Below are 18,897 nucleotides of genomic sequence, written 5' to 3' on the forward strand. Positions count from 1 at the left end.
AAAGAGGGGTAGGGAGTTAATAAAAAAAAAGTACAAATATCAAAAAAAATATTCTCATTCTTCTAAAGTTCTAAGAGTAGAGGGTGGAAGTGGTAGGGGGGGCTGCGGGGTGATAGGGGCGGTGGTGGTGGTAGAGGGGGTAGGGTAGGGGTGGAGGGGGTGGAAGGGGTGGTAAGGGGGGGTAAGAGGTAGGGGGTGGAAGTGGTAGGGGCTGCGGGGCGGTAGAGGCGGTGGTGATGGTAGAGGGGACTGCGCAAGCAGCAAAGCGAGCGTAAGCGAGCGTTTGATGCTTGTATTAAATTATACAGAAAGATGAATGTGTAGTTACTCTTCAGGGAACAGTGACAGTGGGCATATTCGATCCACGTGATGTAAACTAACTTTAATATTTTGTCCCCGAACTTTTCGACGACACTTCACCAGCAGCCAGCACGCAGCCAGAACCCACCCACTCATCTAGCGGCCGTAATTCCCACTGGCAATGGAGTTCACCTGTCAGAAATGTGCGCAAGCACTCCGACTGGGAATTCGGCCACATCTTTCCTCAATCCGGGCGCGGACCCTTCCCCGCCTCGGACAGCGATATCAGCAGCTTAGCACACAGACTGCCGGTTTTCACACCCCTCAAGCAGGCTCAGGCTCACGAGCCAGCAAGATTAGCACTGGAGCTGCCATCGCAAGATCCGCATCGTCATCTGCTAGCCAAGTGGCTGCAGCAGGCTCTTCGGCAGCATACAATGTGAAGCCCCTGCTAAAGCCGGACAACCTCTTCCATTCTTTCACCAATTCCCCCTCTCCCGAAATCCGACAGCGGGCAGCCTTCATAAAGCAGAATGCTTTCTGCCCGCATCCCAGTCATCGACAGACACGCGTCCCCACATCCCCTCATGACTCCGAGGCCAGGAAATCCCCCGAAGCCAGCAGCGAGAGCCAGCCGCCAGCGCACTCTAATTTCGAGTGCCCGGACTGTGGCGTACCGATATATTGCTCCGAGGGGCATTGGATGGATGACTTTGAGGCACATCTGGAAGTGTGCGACACAATCCGGCAAATCAATGAGGATGACCATGACCTGCGGTCTCGCCGGTTCTTCTCGGAGTTTAACTACCCAGGCCTGCAGGAGGATGAGTCGATAGTGAATATGACGAATTGGGATACATTTTTGTATACCAGGCAGTTTGATGCTATTAATAATGATAGACACATGAGGCAGGTGACAAGGCTGCTCACGTACCCCATTACGATTGCGAGTGTGCTACATGAGCTTAGCCCGTATAATATTCGGAAAGGTGGTCGATTGACCCCGGAAGGATTAAAGAGTTTGAGCGGTGAGTGCTGCGCCAAAGATTACATTGAACACGAACGTCCTTGATAATAATGCTAATACATCTGATCCCTAGCCCTCCGCTACACCCTCCATCCGCCAAGAACCGGCGAGGGAGCGAAAATGTCCGGCCTCCGCCTAAAAGCGCCCCCAGTCCGCGTCTTCATTCTAGGCGCGCGCGCCGAATCCTCGCTACCCCGCGACGTCTGGCTCCAACTTTCCTACCTCTTCCCGCGCGCGCTCATAAACCTCATCTTCATCGGCCCGGAGAGCATGGCGAACCGGGACGACGAGTTCCCGCTTCCCGAACGCACCCCCGCAAACCCCTTCGGCGGCATCGTCGAAGACCGTCTACACGCGCTGATGAAGATCACCACGTACGTCGATTACTTCCACACGATGCACCAGGCGAACATGTTTCAGCCGTACGACCCTTACTTTGACTGTTTCATGCTCTTCCACCCTGGTTTGGGACACCCGGCCAGTTCGCACGAGTGGGAGGAGACGCTTCCGCATCTGCTGCAGACGAAGGTGCCGATTCTGTGCACGGGATATTCGGAGTGGGATATGCAGCGGGATAAGGAGTGGGTGATGGAGAAGTGTGGTGGGGAGGTTGATTTGCTGTTGGAGCCCGGAGAGAATAAGTTCCGGAGTCTTCGGTGGGATTTGAATGATGTGGATCCGCATGATGTTTCGTGTGGGAATTGGGGGTTGTGGGGGTTTAGAGGGAAGAGGTATGTATTTCCAGTTCCTACTTGTCTCATACTATTATATGGATTTGCTAACTACTTATTTTCTCTTCGCACAGGTATGAAGCTACCTACAAGGAGGAAGGGGCGGAATAGAACCTTTTGGGTGATGTACGTATATAGTTGTATTAAGTATTGACTTCCTCTCTCTGTATTATTGTATTATTTCATTTAGGGAAATGAAGTTCCACTCATTCATCCTTAAGCATTATTATTTTATCATATAATGGAAAATGTTTTACGCCGCCATTATCCATGTCGTCCTACCTTTCCTCATTTTCCAATTCCCCCTGTCTAGCAATACATGGGTTTCCCCAAGTGAAGAATACCACATGCAGTCCCCAAGGTACGGTTGAACTGTCGATGGTCTATCAATGGGTCGGTCGGCTTGGACCTGCTATCACAATTCAGACAAACATATTGCCGGGGCGTTAAACGGTACAGGATGAATCGTAATAGAAATAGAACCACTATATACAAGAGACGGGCAAGCAGAGAGAGAAAGAAATAAAGCCAACCCGCAGACATCACGGCAGGGCAAGGCGAACACACGGACCAGAATATCGTACATGACAGTAACCCAACCAGGTTGAACGCAAGTCTGTAACAATAGACATAAAAAGAAAAAGCAAATAGGTATCATCCCAAGCCGCAATTTATCAGGCTCAAATGCGGATAGCAAGAAGCAAAAAGTGGGGGATTGGGGGTGAAAAAGTGAATAAACGTTCGTCGCATATCATATCATATCATATCAACGTCACAGCCGCAACAACCAACGAAGTTATAAGCCAATAGCCACCCAGTTTCGATAGCGTAGGAGAAACAATGGGTACCCCGCTGTTTTCCGGGATGGACGGATCTGGATTTGTGGTCCCATTGGCCAAGCTGCCATTGACATAGATAGTCGTCGGCCCATCATCCTTGGGCACTACTCTAACCGTCGTTGTATTCGTCGGCATGCCATGCTCATCCTTCTGCTTGAGCAGCTCATTGATATAGGTCGCGTTATCGTTCTCCTCGCAGCCGCAGACGCTATAACGCTGACAGAGACATTCAATGGGGATCTGGGTTGCGTTGGCGTTGGGGTCGGAGGTGTTGCGATAGTTATAGTGTCCGATGTGGTAGGCGTGGGCGCCCCAGAGCCACAAGCCGGGGAAGAAGGCGAGGGCGGCGAGAGGGAGGAAGGCGAATGGGAGCAGTCCTCTCCGCGAAGTTTTACCGGCTGTGTATGGGACTGAGGCACCACCGGCATAGTAGCTGCCTCCGCCAAATGTGCGGGGGGTTCCCGAGCCAGTTCGTGAAGAACCGCCTAGGTTACTGTTCAAAAGGGAAGAGTGGGGAGTCAGCAAAATATCCGTATTCACAACAACTGGTAAGAATATTGACGCGGATATGTGCACACCTTGTAGCTCTAGCACCAGGTGAGCTTGAACCTCCCCTGCCTCCGGCCCCTGCACCACCTCTGGGTCCTCCCCCACCACTGCGGCCTCCGCTTCCTCCGCCAGACCTTCCGCCTCCGCGTGCTCCACCACCGCCGCCCCTTCCACCGCCTCCTCCTCTACGTTTTTGTAGGAGGTTGCCAGTGACGAGGGACGGGCCAAAACCTTCTGGAGCATCCATGCTTGAAACATTGACGTCTAATGTTGATATGATATTGCGCGGCGCAACTGTGGAGGAGAGCGAAAGAAGAGCGCAAAGCGCAAGAGTGTATGAAAATTTCATGGTTTCGACAGGCGAGGATGATCGCAGCGGATACAACAAAATAACTATGTAATCCTTTTAAGATATGCCCCAAGTTATCTGTTGTTAGAGAGCAGGCTTGAATAGGTCTATATATTATTCTATGATCGGGCGCATTCGACTTAACCCTGAGGAAGTGGCGACGATAATACCCGGAGAACAAGTCCGTGCAAGTCCGTGCTAGGAAGGGCGCCTATTCAGTGTACGTACGTACGCTCGTTAAATAAATAGCCCAAGTTCAACAACTTCTTTCAGCACTGCCTCAAGGGGATCAGTCGCGTCTTGGCCCAGCATACTCCGTATTAAATATTATTATACGGGCATAATTACCTAATATTATTATTGCATCAGACAGTAAATATGGTGAATTGACAGGTTTGCCCTCCACTTCCGCTCCATTATTCTGTTTCTCACGGGACAGTCATACCTAGGTAGGACCCTCTCTCACTTCTTCACCATACGAACAATGACATCAACGTACGTCTAATCTGTAAGTTCCCATGCTTTGAATAATGTTGGTCACGACCCAACGGCGTCTCATAGCGCACAGCCACACATGTAAGAAATTAAGGCTCAAACTGAAGTATTATTTGCTCGCGTCTGTCTCACGCATTGTTGTCATTGCGAGCCTGGTCGAATATATAAAAAAGTAAACAGCTTCTGCGAGACGCAGAGCCCTCCGCCAATCAGAGGGGCCGGTAATTCATTCCATTCGTTCTTTGATCGTCTGCATCTCTTCAATTCCTCTTGCGATAGTTGGCTATGTAAGTAACTATTTTAGTTGGGACAAGAAGTGGAGATAAATTATAATTCGAACGCGCTCAAGCAAACATAGCAAACACAGCAAACACAATAAACACAGCAGAGCCGCCCAAAGCCAAAATTTCAACCGTCTCGCACACAAATTCTCTCTCTTTTTTCCATCCCCACAAAACACTGCACTGCGCTGCACTGCACTACATACCACCGCCAGTGTGTCAAATCGAACCTCTTCCTCATGCTGCAGAATTCAGTAATGTTTCTAGAAGATAGGCTAACCGTACCTTCCCCCGCAAAAACGCTAATCATTTCCTCCCCCAGTTGCATACCCGCAAACCAAACCTGTACTGCCCATAGTATAACGTGGGACAAAGATTGCCATGGGCGTTACCCTAGTTGATATTGACGGAGTATGGGAATCGTGGGATACAGTGAGGCTCTGCGATCTACCCAAGCCGTCAAAGACAACTTAAGGCAAATGGAGCTATGAACTCGAATCAGCGTCAACCGCCATGCATTTCGGTGCGGGTCTCAAGGCTGCCTTGCCTGTCACTGGATACGAGAAACAACAATAAAATCGTTCCTGGGCGTATTTTCTTGGAAGGATATCTTTTTGGATTCAACACGAGCCGTGGAAGCGAGAGTGCCAGGGAGGATGTGCCTTGTCTTTTTTTCTACTCCCAGGCGCACGCCCGCGGCGCCGTGCGGTCGTCAGCACAATAGCTCTGCCCAAGATCCAGCTGTTCCTCCTATTTCCTTTTTAGTTCACGAACCCTTCAAACCACGAAGGACAGTCGGCATATCTTACACGTCTTGTGTGCATGTTGGCTGGAGCTGGATTTTCGGACACCAAGCATCATACACATGTTCAGAAAGGATATTCACTCTTGTTTCCTTGGATCTCACGGGTTGAAAAGGTACAGGGTGGTATTGTTTTCTTTATATGTTTCGTTTTTGCTTGCTTTGCGAGAATAAATTACCTTTCAAAGGACCTTCATAGTTCATGTTTTCTGAGTCTTCTCCCCAATTTGGGGTAGAATGGCGTTTTCACAGATGAGCATGACTCCTTGCGTCTCTACATTTCGTGCATAGCTATCCGGTTGTTAATTCAGTATTATTGTCTATCTTTGGTGGTATTGACACTATTTACAATTCCGGACGATAAAATATATTACACTCGCTGCCTTGAGCTCTGAATACCCACCTCTATTGAACAGTAACCTAACAATTCTATTCGTATGTATAACCAATGTAGTCATGCAAAAAAGTCATCCCAACCTATTAATATCCCGTCAAAAATCTTTACAAAATCACAACTTGCTTGAAACTCCTTCATCCTCGTCGGGTATCTTAACAACGACTTTCCCCCAGGTCTCCCGTCCCCCAAGCGCCTGCAACGCCTTTGGAACACTCTCCAAACCAACAAAGCTTTGATCCGTAAAGCTTGTTCCCCTGAACTTGCCCTGCCTAATCAACTCAAAAATGCCATCCCACACCACTCCCACAGTCTCCTTCTCGAAATTCGCATACTGACCCCAATGCAAGCCCACAATACTAACATTCTTCAACAGCACCCGGTTCAGCGCAACCTTCTCAATTGTCCCCGCCGCAAACCCAATCACCAACAGCCGCGCATTCCACGCTACGCACTTGAGACTCTGATCAATCATCCCCACGGGGTCATACACAATATCGACGCCCGCTTTGCCATTCCCCGTCCGTTTTTCCGCGCACAGCTTCTTCACCGCATCCGTCCACTTGGGATCCTTATAGTCAATCGAATAATCTGCCCCAAACGACTTGGCAATCTGCCTCTTCCTCTCCGATCCGGCCGTCGCAATGACAGTAGCCCCCTTAGCCTTTGCGATCTGCACAGCAGCTAGCCCCACCCCGCCCGCTGCGGCGTGCACAAGTACCCAATCGCCCGGCTGCACGTTCGCACGCGTTACCAGGCCACCATAGGAGGTCGGCGCGGTGACGAAGAGGCCTGCTGCGTCCTCAAAGCTCCAGCCTTCGGGAACCGGTCGCAGCGCGCCTTCGAGGGCAAGAATGTGTGTAGCATACGCGCCCTGTGTGGCTCCGAAGACGCGATCGCCTACTTTGAACTTTGGTGAGCGGGCGGCGGTCGGGGTGCTCAGAATTGTCCCGCCGAATTCCATGCCGGATATCCATGGCAGAGGTGGCTGGTGTTGGTATTTGCCTTGGATTTGAAGGAGGTCGAAGAAATTCGTGCCGGCTGAGTGAATTTTTATGAGGTACTTGCCTGGGCAGGGGGAGGGGGTTGGGAGGGTTGTGACGGTCAGGTCGAGGGGCCCCTAGTGTTTATTGTTTCAGCATATGTACCAGAATATATATATATACGGAGTACAAGGGTCGTAGTTTGCTGTGTATAGAAGCTGTTCGTACACACCTTAACGTACTCGCTTACTTGGATTGCGCGCATTGTGATATCGGCCTTGCTAGGGAAGCTTGATAGGGAGAGAGGAGTACTAGGGAATAAAGCTCAACTGGGAAAAGGCAAAGAAATTAGTATCTCTAGCACTTTTGATATTGGGTTGTACAAAGAAACCGACACTCCAGCCTAAATTTCTCTGTTGAAATACGTCTCTCGTCCCCGTAGCTTCCGAGTGATTGGGGACTCGGACCGAGTTTTTGCAAGCTTGGAGATGCCGAGGTTCACCGGCAAAGGGCGAGTTCGGGGCCAAGTTTGCTCGCCCCCTATTAAAGCCATCCGTTTATTGGAGAACTACCTAGTTATGAAGCAAACATACTCTCATTTTTCCCAGGGGTATGACAGCATTACTTGCTAAGGGGCTACATACTTCTTTCTTGGGGCCCTATAGAGGGCGACTCAACTAGATATACGTTGCCCTTAACACTAAATATCTACAATAACCAACGAATCATCCCATTATTGGGAGTAAGGAGTAAGGACATAGAGCCTATTTGCACAAGGGGAAATACTGGCACCGTCCGATATGGCACGTCAAACACAGGCATAATATTTTCTCATCTCATTTCATTTCATATAGGAATACGGGGATATCTGTCCTTCCGCGACGCTTGATGCCCTCAGTAACCTTCCCCCACATGACAGCATGCTCGTGGATGTATGTGTCTCCAATTAAGAGATGGTGGTCAGGAATTCGGCGCAAAATAAATGGAACCCGGCCTCCAAAAAGCACACAGACTTCGTCTCCAGGACGCATCACCTGAGGACCAATACCTAGATAGCCCCTCTCTGTTACATAGAAGCGGCGATGGAAGCATATAGACCTGGCACCACGTTCAAAGCGTTCAGCATCAGCTCCACTTTCACCTACATCAATTGTGGCAAGGCTGCAGAGGTGATCAAGCAGATTCTGACCCTGAGGGCCGTATTTTATTGAAACTTTATCAGATGTGAAGATCTTGGACAGAAGGTACACAGCAGCATCTGCCTCTCCCTGCCGCATGAACCTTTCTTTTGTCAGACCTTTCGTGTCACCAGTCAACAGCTCAAGGTTCCCCATTGATGCTCCCAGTGGAGCCGCAAGTAATGTAGCACAGAATGCCATTACCAGAGGGGTTTTGTCATAGTACAAAGGCATCTCTGCTTGGTCTATCGGGAAGCTGAACACTTGGCCCCACAAGTCTTGAAAGGGAAATGGGCCAGTGAGACTGTATTCCAACACCTCGCTGACAGATTTAACCCTATCCACGTGGAATCCGCGTAATTGGAGCGAGTTCGGCCGAAGAGGTTCCTTTGAGAGAGGCATATCCTCAGCTTCTGCGAAGTAACGAAAATGGCCGTCGCAGAAGCCAGCTAGAAAGCAACCTACGTCGAAAACACTGCACTGACGAGGTTGATACCATTTCGGAACCCAGGAGGGGAAGTCGCTTTGGGCAGGGTCCTCGGTGTGCTGCACATGCGCCAATACATTGAGAACCCGAGGGCTCTTCCTGATTAAAAATCTGGTGAGATCTCTGTACACCTCAAGCAAATTCTTACTGTAATCAGGCCGCAACGCCTTGGGTCTTAGGACATCGACATCTGGGCCGAGGCTATTAATGCGCTTTGATACGCCGATTGCAAATCGGCGGTATAGCATGAGCGCTGGGTTGTGGTCCGAGGACGACATGGTTTGCGTAAAGGCTGTCGCTGGCTCCAAGCCTTCATCGGATATCCCCAATATTGAAAACACCTTATCACGTGGATCTGTAACCTTAAAATCTCGAGTCGTCGCTAGCAGCAACGTTAGAGAACCCAATGATCCCTCGACAGCTCCACCGCGAAATCCGCTTGAAGGTTGTCGGAGCATAAATATCATATTCCAGAATTCAGATGGCATCCCAAGCATCTGGTCCCTCTTCAAAGACATATACGGGGCTGTCGCAATGATGTCAAAGAAGTTCGTCTCCAGCCCTTCACACATAGCTATAGCCCATTTGCTTGCAACAACCTCCTGTATGCACCAATTTCGGATGAAATAAGGTTGGTCAAACAATTGGTCGAGGTGATGGAACGCCTCCGGTGCTCCCATAGCTACTTCGACAACAGCATTTTGCAGAGCAACTTTATCCGTACCACAACGCTCTCGTATAACTGCCAGTCGCTCTGCAAGCTCGAAAGCCATTTCCACGCCTGGAGTCCAGGACCCGAGCCATACCACGACCCGTGTAGCATGCTTGTACATAAATCGCATATATCTTACTTGCCTCGACCGCTCTTCTATATTGGACTGGTCAATGCATAGCGCGTCAACCCAAAGCCGCCTTGCCTGTGTTGGTAGGCGGAGATTTCGGAGCGCAGCGTCCAAGTTTGGCTTGATGGCAATCGGTCGTCCATCAATGTAAATGGAAGTCTGTTCTGTCTCCGTGCCCCAAACATAAGAAAGAGCCTCGTAAGTCAGTATGGGTGCGAAATCGGGGTCCAAAGCATGAATTATAAGACTGCCGCAAAGTGGCTCATTTTGTTGGCCAGAACTCAGGAGAAGCAAGCGGGTAAAAGGAGGCGTCTTGCCGACTGGGGTAATGGGTGGAAGAGGTTGATAGATATATTGAGAGTAACTTTCCATTGGAAGGAATGTTTTTGGTCGGTTGGGTCAATGTCCGTTTCACAGTGAACAGCTGTCGCCCAATTAGAATGACTGGATAGCCGGAAATTTTCATGCTCGTCTCCCCCCGTGTGAAGCTGCGACTTCCTAAAGGTTCTCGGGGGCCGGTCCGCTTTAGAAAGTACCCAGAGCGGTGACCGAGTGAAGTACGCAATCGGCAACTTATGAATATTCCACCGCGCCTTTGGATGGCAAAACATGGGAGTGTTCTGGCGCCTGGCGCCTGGCGCCATGGGAGGTTAGGCTGTGATCGGCGTTGCAAGGTTAGGCGCCGCTATCATGGGGCACAACCGCACAGCCACTTATTTCGTTCATTATGACTTCGGGGAATTAGATCCTGCTCCAACTGGCTGAAGGGCAAAAAAAAAAAAAAAAAAAAAAAAAAAAAAAAAAAAAAAAAGAGGGCAATAACCTCGCGCAATCCCGTTCAAAGAGCTTTTTGCCAACGATCTCTTTTAGATTTCTCTCATTCCGTACCTGAGTTCTCGAATTCTCGGAAACAAAGGACTTGTGACAGATGCTCATATTGTCCACATCAAAAACGCTAGTAATATTAATTAGACGCGGCGGGGTTTTCAATTGTTAACCACACGTTTCAACAACAGTTAATAAACCAGCCAGATGAACCAGGAGACTGCCATACCAAACTATGAGTTCATCGGAACCATTATTCCCTTTTGGTCTATGGCGGGCAGAAAGCCAAACATCACTCCAATCGTCAAGCAAGGAGTCAGTTATTTTACGCCTGGGTGAATTAGGAGCCTCTGGAGTGCACTTTAACTTTTTTTATTTCGTCAAATATCCCTTCAGGCAGACACATGGCAGCTCGTTCATTCGCTATGTGTGGTGTTTCATTTCAGTGTCCAGCATGGCGACTCGAATGGCCACGAACAAACAGGAAACAGTGGCGAAATCAAGGAAAACAGGCTTGACCTTGATATTTCAGCGGTGGAACACTGAGGTGCTTACTAGCCAGCACAGTGCGTTTCTCGGGTGTTGCTTTCCGATGCTTGACTCCGCATTTCCGGGCATACAGAACTCGTGGTACAGCCAATATGTGCGCCTTATCATGCCTCTTAAGTTGCACCGTTTTCCAAGGAAGTGGACTAAAACGCGGCGGGAGTGCGGATGAAAATGACGACCTGGTCCTTGATAGGGAAGGCAACAAAATCAAGGCCTCAATATCCCGGCTTTGAATAGCTGACGTGGTTACTCAGCGGGCGGTATATCTTCTTCCATTTAACAAATAGGAGAAGCTTCCACGGACACCAATTACAAAGTTGGCATGGCAAGAATTGTCTCTGGTCGATCTCATTTACGCTGCACCCCGTTCTATTGGCTTCTCAAAATCCAAAGACGGACAACAGGATTCCGGAGAATCTCTGTGAACATGTAGGAGGTGTTCGAAACACTGGCTAGAAAGGCGTCTGATTGCTGATATTTTCCAGAATAATACCAATACTTGTTGGTTTAAGCGATGCTGCCGAGCGCATAGCGCGGTAGCCATAGCTCCGATGCTAGGGTCGTCGGGTCTGGACCCTTTTCTCGTTCCCTTCCCAGGCTCTGGCCTTAAATAATTTCAATTATTTGATGGTTTCGCTTGTCCGATGATGTCAAGCTTGTTAAATCAGCATGGGGGCGATTAACCGATTTCATCTTTGCCGCTTGGCAAGCAAAATATTCAAACTTCTTGGTCGAAGATGGTGTTTGCTGAGTAGCATCTTTCGAAAGTTAAGTTACCGTGTTCATTACTGTTACCGCCTGTAAGCTAGTTACAGGAATCGCAACCCGGTCAGACGCAAAGGGGTTCCCCCACTCTGCCTCCAGAAACCTACATGCATAGTATTCCCTCCTTCCATCCAAATCGATTGATTGCACAAGGGTGGTACGGTACTGAACTAGCGGATTTGACGATATCGGAGCTCCCCTCAGCATTTGACAGTGGCTGGCTGTACCCTCCTTCCACGAATCCATGGGGAGCTGGGTGCACGCTGCATGTGCACATGTCTCAAGCCAACCAAGAGACTTCCTCCAGAGCCACTGCAGATGATGTTTGGCTAGAGTGGAGATCATGACCCGCCTATGGGAGCCTATAGGAGGAACTCGGCACGGAAAATCATCTGCCTGAGGTACATGTATGTACAGTACATGGAATCGGGAGCCAGTGCTCTTATGCAGCTGAGTAAACGGTGGGCACGCTATGGTGATGTTGTACGGAGTACAGTCCGTCCCTTGGTATCAGAAATTTTTTTAAGTTTTCTCTTGCACATAGGAAATGCATTGAGAATCATGTTAAACCCAACTTCGTATGGACTAAACTGGAGCATGAAGGCCTGCTCCGAGTTTAAACTAGGGGACCCCTGATGAGATCGGATACTTAAATACGAGCCAATGCATCAGGATAGATTCTCGTGACAACTGTAAGCATTCCAGATATCTATGCGTAGATGCTCCTGTCAACCGTAAGCTTCGCGCATTCAACATGCCCACCACGACAAGGATTGACGTGGCTAGATCCAGGGCTTTCTTGACATTTCCCGCCCGCAGCGATAGGCGGCGGTACGTAAAAGGTTTGCCACTAATTCCCGCTCGACCATCACAATCCCTCAGGAGTATTTCGGGGCAGACGGCTATGGAGCTAGAGCTCCGGTGATGCCAGCGGCTAGCCAGCCATCTCAGATCAATGCCCTTGTCGCCCTCTCTGAAGAAAAGCGCCAGCGAGAACATGTTCCCAATCCAGATCATCCATCCCTCCTTTCTATGTTTCCTTTTTATTGGGGCGTTTCTGCAATGTAGATCTCGATTAATCTCAGCCCAATGGCCCGTGTCGCTGCGCCATCTATTCATCAACAGGCCAGGGGAAGAAAATCCCTGTCGCCGGGGGGGGGGGGCGGGGGGTCGGAAGATCTATCACTCCAATGATCTTGGTATGTGCGTTCTTGTCATGGACAAAATCGTTTCTACGGAGTACGGAGATATCGATTGGTTGAGGGGAGCTTTTCTGTCGTCCAGTTTCCAATTGAGTTAAAAATAAACCTCGTCAAATACATCACACACCCTCCAATTGCCAATATTTTTCTTTTATTTTATGCTACTTACACTCTTCTATGAATTATTTTGACAACAAATTGTATTTTTATATCTCAATAGAATATACGGAGTACATTGGACTGTACAAAACTAGCTCTTAAGCGGCGCATGAGGTTTTTGGCACGAGTAATTAATAATCTGCAGCGATTTTAGCGCGTCTAGCTCTTTAGAGAATCTTTCTAGAGAATTCAACGTCATCTCAAGCCACAAACTGCCTCCTGACGGGATCCATATTCAGACATTCCTCATCATGGCGGGACAGGACGGTCGTGGCACCATTGCGTCCGTTCGCGCGGAGTGAGCCTTAATGAGAATAGGAGCATTTTGACATTTACCAGCTTTGAACAGGGCGCTAAACGCAGATGGTGCGGAACTTGAAGTTCCATATCCACTGCATTTAGCACATCCGATTCATAACTTGCCGTTTTCGCAGGTAGCTTTCGGTATGTTGGGCGATACCGTGTACGGAGTACTGCACACGTACATGGCTGATGACTTTCGATGTACCCAACGAACTCTAACTGAACAAGCAAAGACCTTCAACTTCGTCCGAAGATTATATGTACCCTATCAGCTGAAAATACATCATGGTTGTTGAATATTGTTGCATTAGCGAGGCAAGCGTTTTGAAAAACCGTGATAGACCCTGGAGCTGTTGGCATTCTGACCGTGCCGAGCAGAGGATCTGCTTAGTTCCGAATCGGTGGTTGGTGCAATCGTGACGAGTTGAAGTGGAACCTGATGGTAAACAGATCAGTCGATCGGCAAGACTCGTGAGCACTAAGCACAACAAACTAGCAGATCACTAGTGACTCGGTAACTAACTACCTAGGTAGTTAACTAACGAGGAGTGGACTGACTGCCTGCTACTCATTGAGTCCTCAATGCTCATACATTTCATAAGTGGATCTGGCGGGTGTTGCCAAGTTCGATCCCGCAACAGCTCCACGACGCCAGCGAAACGGTCTCTGTTCTTCTCCACTTGGTGTCAATGGTAAAAGGCAAAAGAAGGAACACTGTCGTCAGCCCGAAGCTACTTTTCGTACTTTCTCAGCTCTCCTCTGAACCTGCGTTGCGCACCGTTTAACTGGTTAGTCCACTTGTCAGTCTAGTGAGCTTTGAATGTACTGCACACGGAGGGGGGCTATTTTAGGATTAATTACGCGATTCCATTGAATCTGACATATGTACTGTACGGTACTCTGTACATATTTTGTCCGAAGTTCTGATTCGGCTCCGCAGAACAGGGTATCTTTTAAATCAATGGGTTCTTCACGGGCGGCGCGAGGGAGGAAACCAAGTGGAAGATTTCGAATCGCGGGCGGGAAAAGGGATATCGGGCCCGTGTACTCCGTACAGAGTCGAGAACGAAACAATAAGAAAGCTTCAGGCATGAAACCCGATCTGGACCGACTTGTGGAGATCATGTATGTACGAATACACATGCGTTATTTTGCATGCGGAGAAATGACATGGCTTTCTCCTTTCGCACCGGACGATTGCGCATATGGCGAGCCTAGGCATGTACTGCGTGCAGGTTGCGTGTGCAGTTCATGTACTCTTATGTACAGTACCATACTGGTTGCAGACAAGATACTAGGCGTAGATACCCTCTTCGTGGTTGATAGAGGGGGCCGCTAGCTTGAATGATCGCATATAATGGCGAGCGGCTTTGCTTGATGAGCTGCGAATCACCCAGTCAACAGGTCGGGGTGTTGTGGCGAACCGTGGATGTGACGGTAGCACGGTAGCTGCATAGCCCCTCAGGAAGATCAGATCAATCTAGATAGCATACCAAGGCAGTAAAGCAGCAAAGGGGTACTGATGTCGGCAGAGCATGTAAGTTTTGAATAACACGTTTGAGGGAGAAGGAAAATTAGAGGCTTCTAGTTCATCATCTGTATCTAGTAAGTGGGGAAATTGATAGCGCCAATGGCTCACAAAAAGTCGGTAAGGCTCCCTGTTGTACTACCTTAGACATGATGTGAGCGATAATTGCTCTTAGAGAATACGGATGCAAGTATGTTATCCAGCTCGAGGAGCAACAGCCTGAACAGAATTCAAAGAACAAGGTAAGTAGGGATACATTAAATACTGACGGCAACATATATATAGATATATTATGTATATATAGAGAACGATTGTCATATCCAAATGCCATAATAGCCCAAAGTCCCAGCCATTCCAAATTATCCCATCCAGAACCCTATGTAACAAGTGAAAATGAGAATAAAAATGAAAGAAAAAAAGAGCGGATCACAAAAATGTAAACTGTCTTACTCTGCACAAGAAATTAAAAGAGAGGCGACCGTGAAAGCGAGTCGCAAATGTTCCATAATAGTTGAATATCCCATATAAGTACCAATCCGCCATGACTTTTCCAAGGACTCGAAATAGACAAAATGTGTTTGATGAAATCGCAAATCATGTACCTGAATGCTCATTGAAAAGCAGGAAAAGTATGTTGCAACGAAATAGTTTTAAGGACAGGTGATCCCGTTTCATCCGAGGCAAAATTATAGATAAAATTGCCTTCGATGAAACCGGATTGACTCAATTCGCCGAACTCGAGATTAGATTTCAACTACGGGTTCGGCGAAGAATATTCTTGGTTTATATCAGTTCCCGAAGGTAGCGCGTTTCGGCTGCTAGAATTGCTTCTGGAATCGGGAGGGAAGTATTTAGATGCATAGCAGATTGGTTCAAAACTTCAAACTGCGATTGGCTGGTGGTCAGGCGTTGTTTTGCCGATGCAGAATCCTTTTACGTTTCACTTCTGGCCGACGTCGTCTTAGAGGATCACGACCGACCCTTGGATTGGTTGTCTCGATCCCGTTCGGGTGAACATGTGTGGAAGCAGCACGTCTCCAAGCCTTGATTTCAGGATTCGACTGCAGCAACTCTAGCTCAGAATTAGGTGACAGTGCTGGAGAACCCCCATATTGTTGAGCATAATCCTCACTGGGTGTTGGTTCATTATATTCCGTATAGTCTGGAACTGCGGCGCTTCCATCACCTAAGGCAAAGAGATGGGATGGGCATGATTGGGATACATCAGGTGTAATATAGCTCCATGGAGTCATCGGATTGTTTTCTGTATTGACAGGACTTGTCTGTAATGACCACTCTCCAGGATACGGCTTCACGAACGAATCGCTCACGGAAATATTGGTCCCAGAACCCGTAAATCTTGAGTGGCATTCCATGGGTTGATTTATGGCGCTATCTGCTATAGAGCTTATGGTAGGGTTCGGATGCCCATAGGAATGGACGGAAGATAACGGCGATGGGGTTGGGAAATGATGTAGCAAGAATGGTGGATGGATGTTATTGGAGATACTATTAGACGAGGTCCAATCCGCTGAACCTGATTGTCCTTCGAGCAATGGTGATTCTTTCAGCAAGTGGTGTTGGCTATATCCTGATGGCACTATCCATCCTTTCGGATCATCCCATCCGACCCTGCTGGGGAAAGATGCCGCTTGAGTTGACGATGGTTCGTTCACCGTGGTCAATTCTAACCGATTTGGGTGCTTGGCGGTAGCGCATGTGGTCAATCCGTCGCTCTGCTTCTTCCTCTTTTGGCGCGATGGTTTGGTAACTCCCCATTTCTTCAATCTACTGCGGAGTTGGGTTTCACTGGGGCGGCTTAAGTCAGTGCACAGAGCAGGTTCGGGGGGAACGAGAGGAAATTCTTACGTCGGGTTAAAATCTTCGCTTCTAATTTTCTTAATGACTTGTTTCAGAGGCCATTCTTCTTCTTTGTAAAGAACTGCAATTTCAGCACGTTTGCCTTCCCAAACTTCGGATGGTATTGAATTCTTCATGTTGGCTGATGTTTCTATGAAAGGGGATGGAGAGATAGTAGGACAGTTTGAGAACAAGTAGGGGGTTCGGTGAGGAGGATCCAATGTTTTGCAGCAAGCCATCAAACGTAGGAAGGTACCGACTCCATGGTCTTATTATCGAGTTTGGCGAAACGAAAGCAAAAGATGAGAGTGAAGGAAGCAGAGGAGACGAGTGCGAGGACTGGAGATCTAAAAAGGAAAGAGTGGAAGAAGGGCGGAAGAGCGGAGCATGCCAAAACCATTCAAGCTGTTGTGCACAGAGCCGCTGGTTTCGAGGCGGCCGTCTCTCGCCAATGCGTCAATAATTGACTAGGGAGGAGTGAGTGGCACTCTGCTGAGAGACGAACAACCCTTGATCAGCCACAAAAGTTTATCGAACCAGGCTAGCGGTAAGTGGACAGGGGAATGCAGAGGAGACAGGTCCATCAACTGAAAGTGGACCTCCTTGAATTCTGCAGGACCCTACAGAGTAGAATACCCAGAGTATGAGGTAATGAAAAAACGACGGCACTGTATCATCGTCATGGTTGCCGCAACACAGCGCACCATTATGACAGAAGGTCTTGAAAAATAAAACACCAGGAGAGGACGTCTTGGCGATTCTGTTCAGGGAGACCGACAAGGTAGGTCTAGCTTAGGCTAGCTAGCCATTCGAAGGGAACTGCTGGAACTTCCGTCGTAACGACCTGGCCAAAGCAACAATACAGCTAGCATCTTGTCACCACTTGTCATGCTCTCAGTCCCGCAGATTACCCAATTACGCACTGTTGGTAATCAGGTTTCCGTTCCCTTCGAACAACGGCAACCAGTGAACCTGAGTGGAGAAATGACAACAAAGAAGATGGACTGCAATCCAATCAGACGGCGCCCGGGGGCCCGGCCGGGCGGTTTTACCCAGTCTGCCGAGGATTAGGCCGGAGCTATGGCGAACCCACTGCCCAGCCATGCCCCCAAACCCCAGCTTGTTCTTTTGTAAGGACAATTTTTGGAACCGATCGCTCGGGTTTCAGGAATCAACGGCATAAACCGATGAAAAGAATATAACAAGAGATAGTTTCCTGCTGGTAATTTAGTAAATACCCCCGGCTTGGGGTGTGATAAGTCATTGGCAAGAATGCTGTTGTCAGGAGACTGACTGCATCCCGGTGATAGAATACCGACCGTCGATCAAACAGCTAGCCATCCAGCAAAAAATGGAACCACAAGTATTTGGATCTGGAATGTGCCTGTATGGTACAGAGTACTTTTTTTGGAGATAACCTTCTTCGGCCAGTGAAAATCCATAGGATTTCTAATTGCGCTTTTCTGAATAGGTATGTACGGAGTAAGTTTGTCACGAATAACAGAAAACTCATGCAAGTCGCTTCCCCCTAAAGTCACACCATGCAGATATTGGCCTGGGCGTCAGCCACCGTTAGGTCTTCGGTATTTTGTTTTAGCGTGCTGTTCCGCAGTATTTTTTACGCCGCGTACATTCGAACGTGTATTTTCCCGCTAACACTTTGACTCCTGTGTCCCGAAGGTCGATCTCATTGTGGTTGGCATCGCTTCCCCTCGCATCTCCCTCGCCTCATATCATCTCACAACCTGTTCTTTTTGGGCAGGGGGGAAGAGCTAGAGAATGTTCAGCTAACTCAGACAAGGGCTGATACACCATGGGCTGGCTGAATTGAATGAAATAGCCGTAAAGATAGACATCACAGTTCACAGTTTACCACCGGTTTGGGCAAGACTCCGAATTCCAACAACTTCTTAGTTGAGTTAGTAGGAATAATATATCTTTTGACCACGGTACTAACATTACAATTCAGTCTAGGGGTCTGGTGGAAAATCTGTCAAGCCTCGCGTGATTTGGCAGCCAGTTTCCATCCCTGGTATTATTATGAGAGGTCTGAATGGCATAATGTTTGGTTGATTCGTTGAAGTGGAAGTCTGTGTGTTGTGTGTATTATTCATGATTCGCTGCGGCTTCAAGCTCTTACAGAAGAAACCGGGAGAGTAATTCGACGTATCACATCTGTGTGGAAGTCAGGTGTGCTAGGCACATACAGGCCTCACGGCCAGCATGGAGATCTAGAAAGGCCAATCGTTGCCCTCGGCAAACCACGATCGATGTGAGGAAATCTTGTGCTACCAACAGCTTGGGCCTTGGACTTGGGAATTCGTGGGATGCTGGAGACGCGAGAGCCGTGGTGAGGGGATGGAGGCGGCTGGGATGAGTGTAGCTGAGTTAGTTACGGTTGTCACGTGTTGTGCTCCAGCCAGTGGGTGCCGACTCCCCACGGGTTCCA

At 48.6% G+C, this 18,897-nt stretch overlaps 7 protein-coding genes across 11 annotated transcripts; 2 read left to right on the forward strand and 5 right to left on the reverse strand.

Annotated features, from left to right (window-relative positions):
• The first annotated feature begins 246 nt into the window (after positions 1-246).
• On the forward strand, positions 247-2,968 carry BDBG_02021 (Mss51p). The gene is made up of 3 exons (XM_002627304.2): positions 247-1,328; positions 1,401-2,058; positions 2,133-2,968. The coding sequence occupies exons 1-3, from the start codon at positions 482-484 to the stop codon at positions 2,167-2,169; spliced, it is 1,542 nt and encodes a 513-aa protein (XP_002627350.1). The 5' UTR covers positions 247-481; the 3' UTR covers positions 2,170-2,968.
• Positions 2,820-3,795, reverse strand: BDBG_02022 (uncharacterized protein; the record flags this gene model as incomplete). Its single annotated transcript, XM_031720598.1, has 2 exons — positions 2,820-3,390; positions 3,476-3,795. The coding sequence occupies 2 exons, from the start codon at positions 3,793-3,795 to the stop codon at positions 2,820-2,822; spliced, it is 891 nt and encodes a 296-aa protein (XP_031576822.1).
• Positions 3,796-5,665: 1,870 nt separating this feature from the next.
• BDBG_02023 (NADPH2:quinone reductase) lies at positions 5,666-7,199 on the reverse strand. Its single transcript, XM_002627306.2, has 2 exons — positions 6,983-7,199; positions 5,666-6,887 (listed from the first exon to the last, which is right to left on the reverse strand). The coding sequence occupies exons 1-2, from the start codon at positions 7,013-7,015 to the stop codon at positions 5,883-5,885; spliced, it is 1,038 nt and encodes a 345-aa protein (XP_002627352.1). The 5' UTR covers positions 7,016-7,199; the 3' UTR covers positions 5,666-5,882.
• Positions 7,200-7,321: 122 nt separating this feature from the next.
• BDBG_02024 lies at positions 7,322-12,512 on the reverse strand. 2 transcript variants are annotated; one of them, XM_031720599.1, is made up of 3 exons: positions 10,312-12,512; positions 10,081-10,212; positions 7,322-9,988 (listed from the first exon to the last, which is right to left on the reverse strand). In XM_031720599.1, exon 3 carries the CDS (start codon positions 9,627-9,629, stop codon positions 7,587-7,589), a length of 2,043 nt encoding a protein of 680 aa, XP_031576823.1. In that variant the 5' UTR covers positions 9,630-9,988; positions 10,081-10,212; positions 10,312-12,512; the 3' UTR covers positions 7,322-7,586. The 2 variants fall into 2 exon arrangements, with proteins under 2 accessions (XP_031576823.1, XP_002627353.1); XM_002627307.2 differs by having other exon boundaries at positions 10,081-12,512.
• A 35-nt stretch (positions 12,513-12,547) lies between these two features.
• BDBG_16487 lies at positions 12,548-14,389 on the reverse strand. Of its 2 annotated transcripts, XM_031724434.1 has the most exons (4): positions 13,922-14,389; positions 13,653-13,845; positions 12,768-13,496; positions 12,548-12,669 (listed from the first exon to the last, which is right to left on the reverse strand). In XM_031724434.1, the coding sequence occupies exons 1-2, from the start codon at positions 14,201-14,203 to the stop codon at positions 13,792-13,794; spliced, it is 336 nt and encodes a 111-aa protein (XP_031576826.1). In that variant the 5' UTR covers positions 14,204-14,389; the 3' UTR covers positions 12,548-12,669; positions 12,768-13,496; positions 13,653-13,791. The 2 variants fall into 2 exon arrangements, with proteins under 2 accessions (XP_031576826.1, XP_031576825.1); XM_031724433.1 differs by having other exon boundaries at positions 12,646-13,496.
• Positions 13,009-13,356, forward strand: BDBG_02026 (uncharacterized protein; the record flags this gene model as incomplete). Its single annotated transcript, XM_031720600.1, has 2 exons — positions 13,009-13,055; positions 13,107-13,356. 2 exons carry the CDS (start codon positions 13,009-13,011, stop codon positions 13,354-13,356), a joined length of 297 nt encoding a protein of 98 aa, XP_031576824.1.
• Positions 14,390-18,628, reverse strand: BDBG_02027. 3 transcript variants are annotated; one of them, XM_031720603.1, is made up of 3 exons: positions 18,406-18,628; positions 16,458-18,354; positions 14,390-16,397 (listed from the first exon to the last, which is right to left on the reverse strand). In XM_031720603.1, exons 2-3 carry the CDS (start codon positions 16,685-16,687, stop codon positions 15,491-15,493), a joined length of 1,137 nt encoding a protein of 378 aa, XP_031576829.1. In that variant the 5' UTR covers positions 16,688-18,354; positions 18,406-18,628; the 3' UTR covers positions 14,390-15,490. The 3 variants fall into 3 exon arrangements, with proteins under 3 accessions (XP_031576829.1, XP_031576828.1, XP_031576827.1); XM_031720602.1 differs by having other exon boundaries at positions 16,458-18,357; XM_031720601.1 differs by having other exon boundaries at positions 16,458-18,628.
• Between the last annotated feature and the right edge of the window lie 269 nt (positions 18,629-18,897).

This window comes from Blastomyces gilchristii (assembly GCF_000003855.2).
Source record: "Blastomyces gilchristii SLH14081 genomic scaffold supercont1.3, whole genome shotgun sequence".
In the NCBI taxonomy this organism is placed as follows: Eukaryota; Fungi; Ascomycota; class Eurotiomycetes; order Onygenales; family Ajellomycetaceae; genus Blastomyces; species Blastomyces gilchristii.

What these genes read in the sequence shown, in the direction of transcription:
- BDBG_02021 (XM_002627304.2), top strand. Translation starts at nt 482, where the DNA reads ATGGAGTTCACCTGTCAGAAATGTGCGCAAGCACTCCGACTGGGAATT. An exon ending in AGGATTAAAGAGTTTGAGCG is followed by an intron (nt 1,329 to 1,400) that starts GTGAGTGCTGCG and finishes TCTGATCCCTAG; the next exon opens with CCCTCCGCTACACCCTCCAT. An exon ending in TGGGGGTTTAGAGGGAAGAG is followed by an intron (nt 2,059 to 2,132) that starts GTATGTATTTCC and finishes CTCTTCGCACAG; the next exon opens with GTATGAAGCTACCTACAAGG.
- BDBG_02023 (XM_002627306.2), bottom strand. Translation starts at nt 7,015, where the DNA reads ATGCGCGCAATCCAAGTAAGCGAGTACGTTAAG. An exon ending in AAGTAAGCGAGTACGTTAAG is followed by an intron (nt 6,888 to 6,982) that starts GTGTGTACGAAC and finishes AATAAACACTAG; the next exon opens with GGGCCCCTCGACCTGACCGT.
- BDBG_02024 (XM_031720599.1), bottom strand. Translation starts at nt 9,629, where the DNA reads ATGGAAAGTTACTCTCAATATATCTATCAACCTCTTCCACCCATTACC.
- BDBG_16487 (XM_031724434.1), bottom strand. Translation starts at nt 14,203, where the DNA reads ATGTGTATTCGTACATACATGATCTCCACAAGTCGGTCCAGATCGGGT. An exon ending in GTCAGATTCAATGGAATCGC is followed by an intron (nt 13,846 to 13,921) that starts GTAATTAATCCT and finishes TGGACTAACCAG; the next exon opens with TTAAACGGTGCGCAACGCAG.
- BDBG_02027 (XM_031720603.1), bottom strand. Translation starts at nt 16,687, where the DNA reads ATGGCTTGCTGCAAAACATTGGATCCTCCTCACCGAACCCCCTACTTG. An exon ending in AGCGAAGATTTTAACCCGAC is followed by an intron (nt 16,398 to 16,457) that starts GTAAGAATTTCC and finishes AAGCCGCCCCAG; the next exon opens with TGAAACCCAACTCCGCAGTA.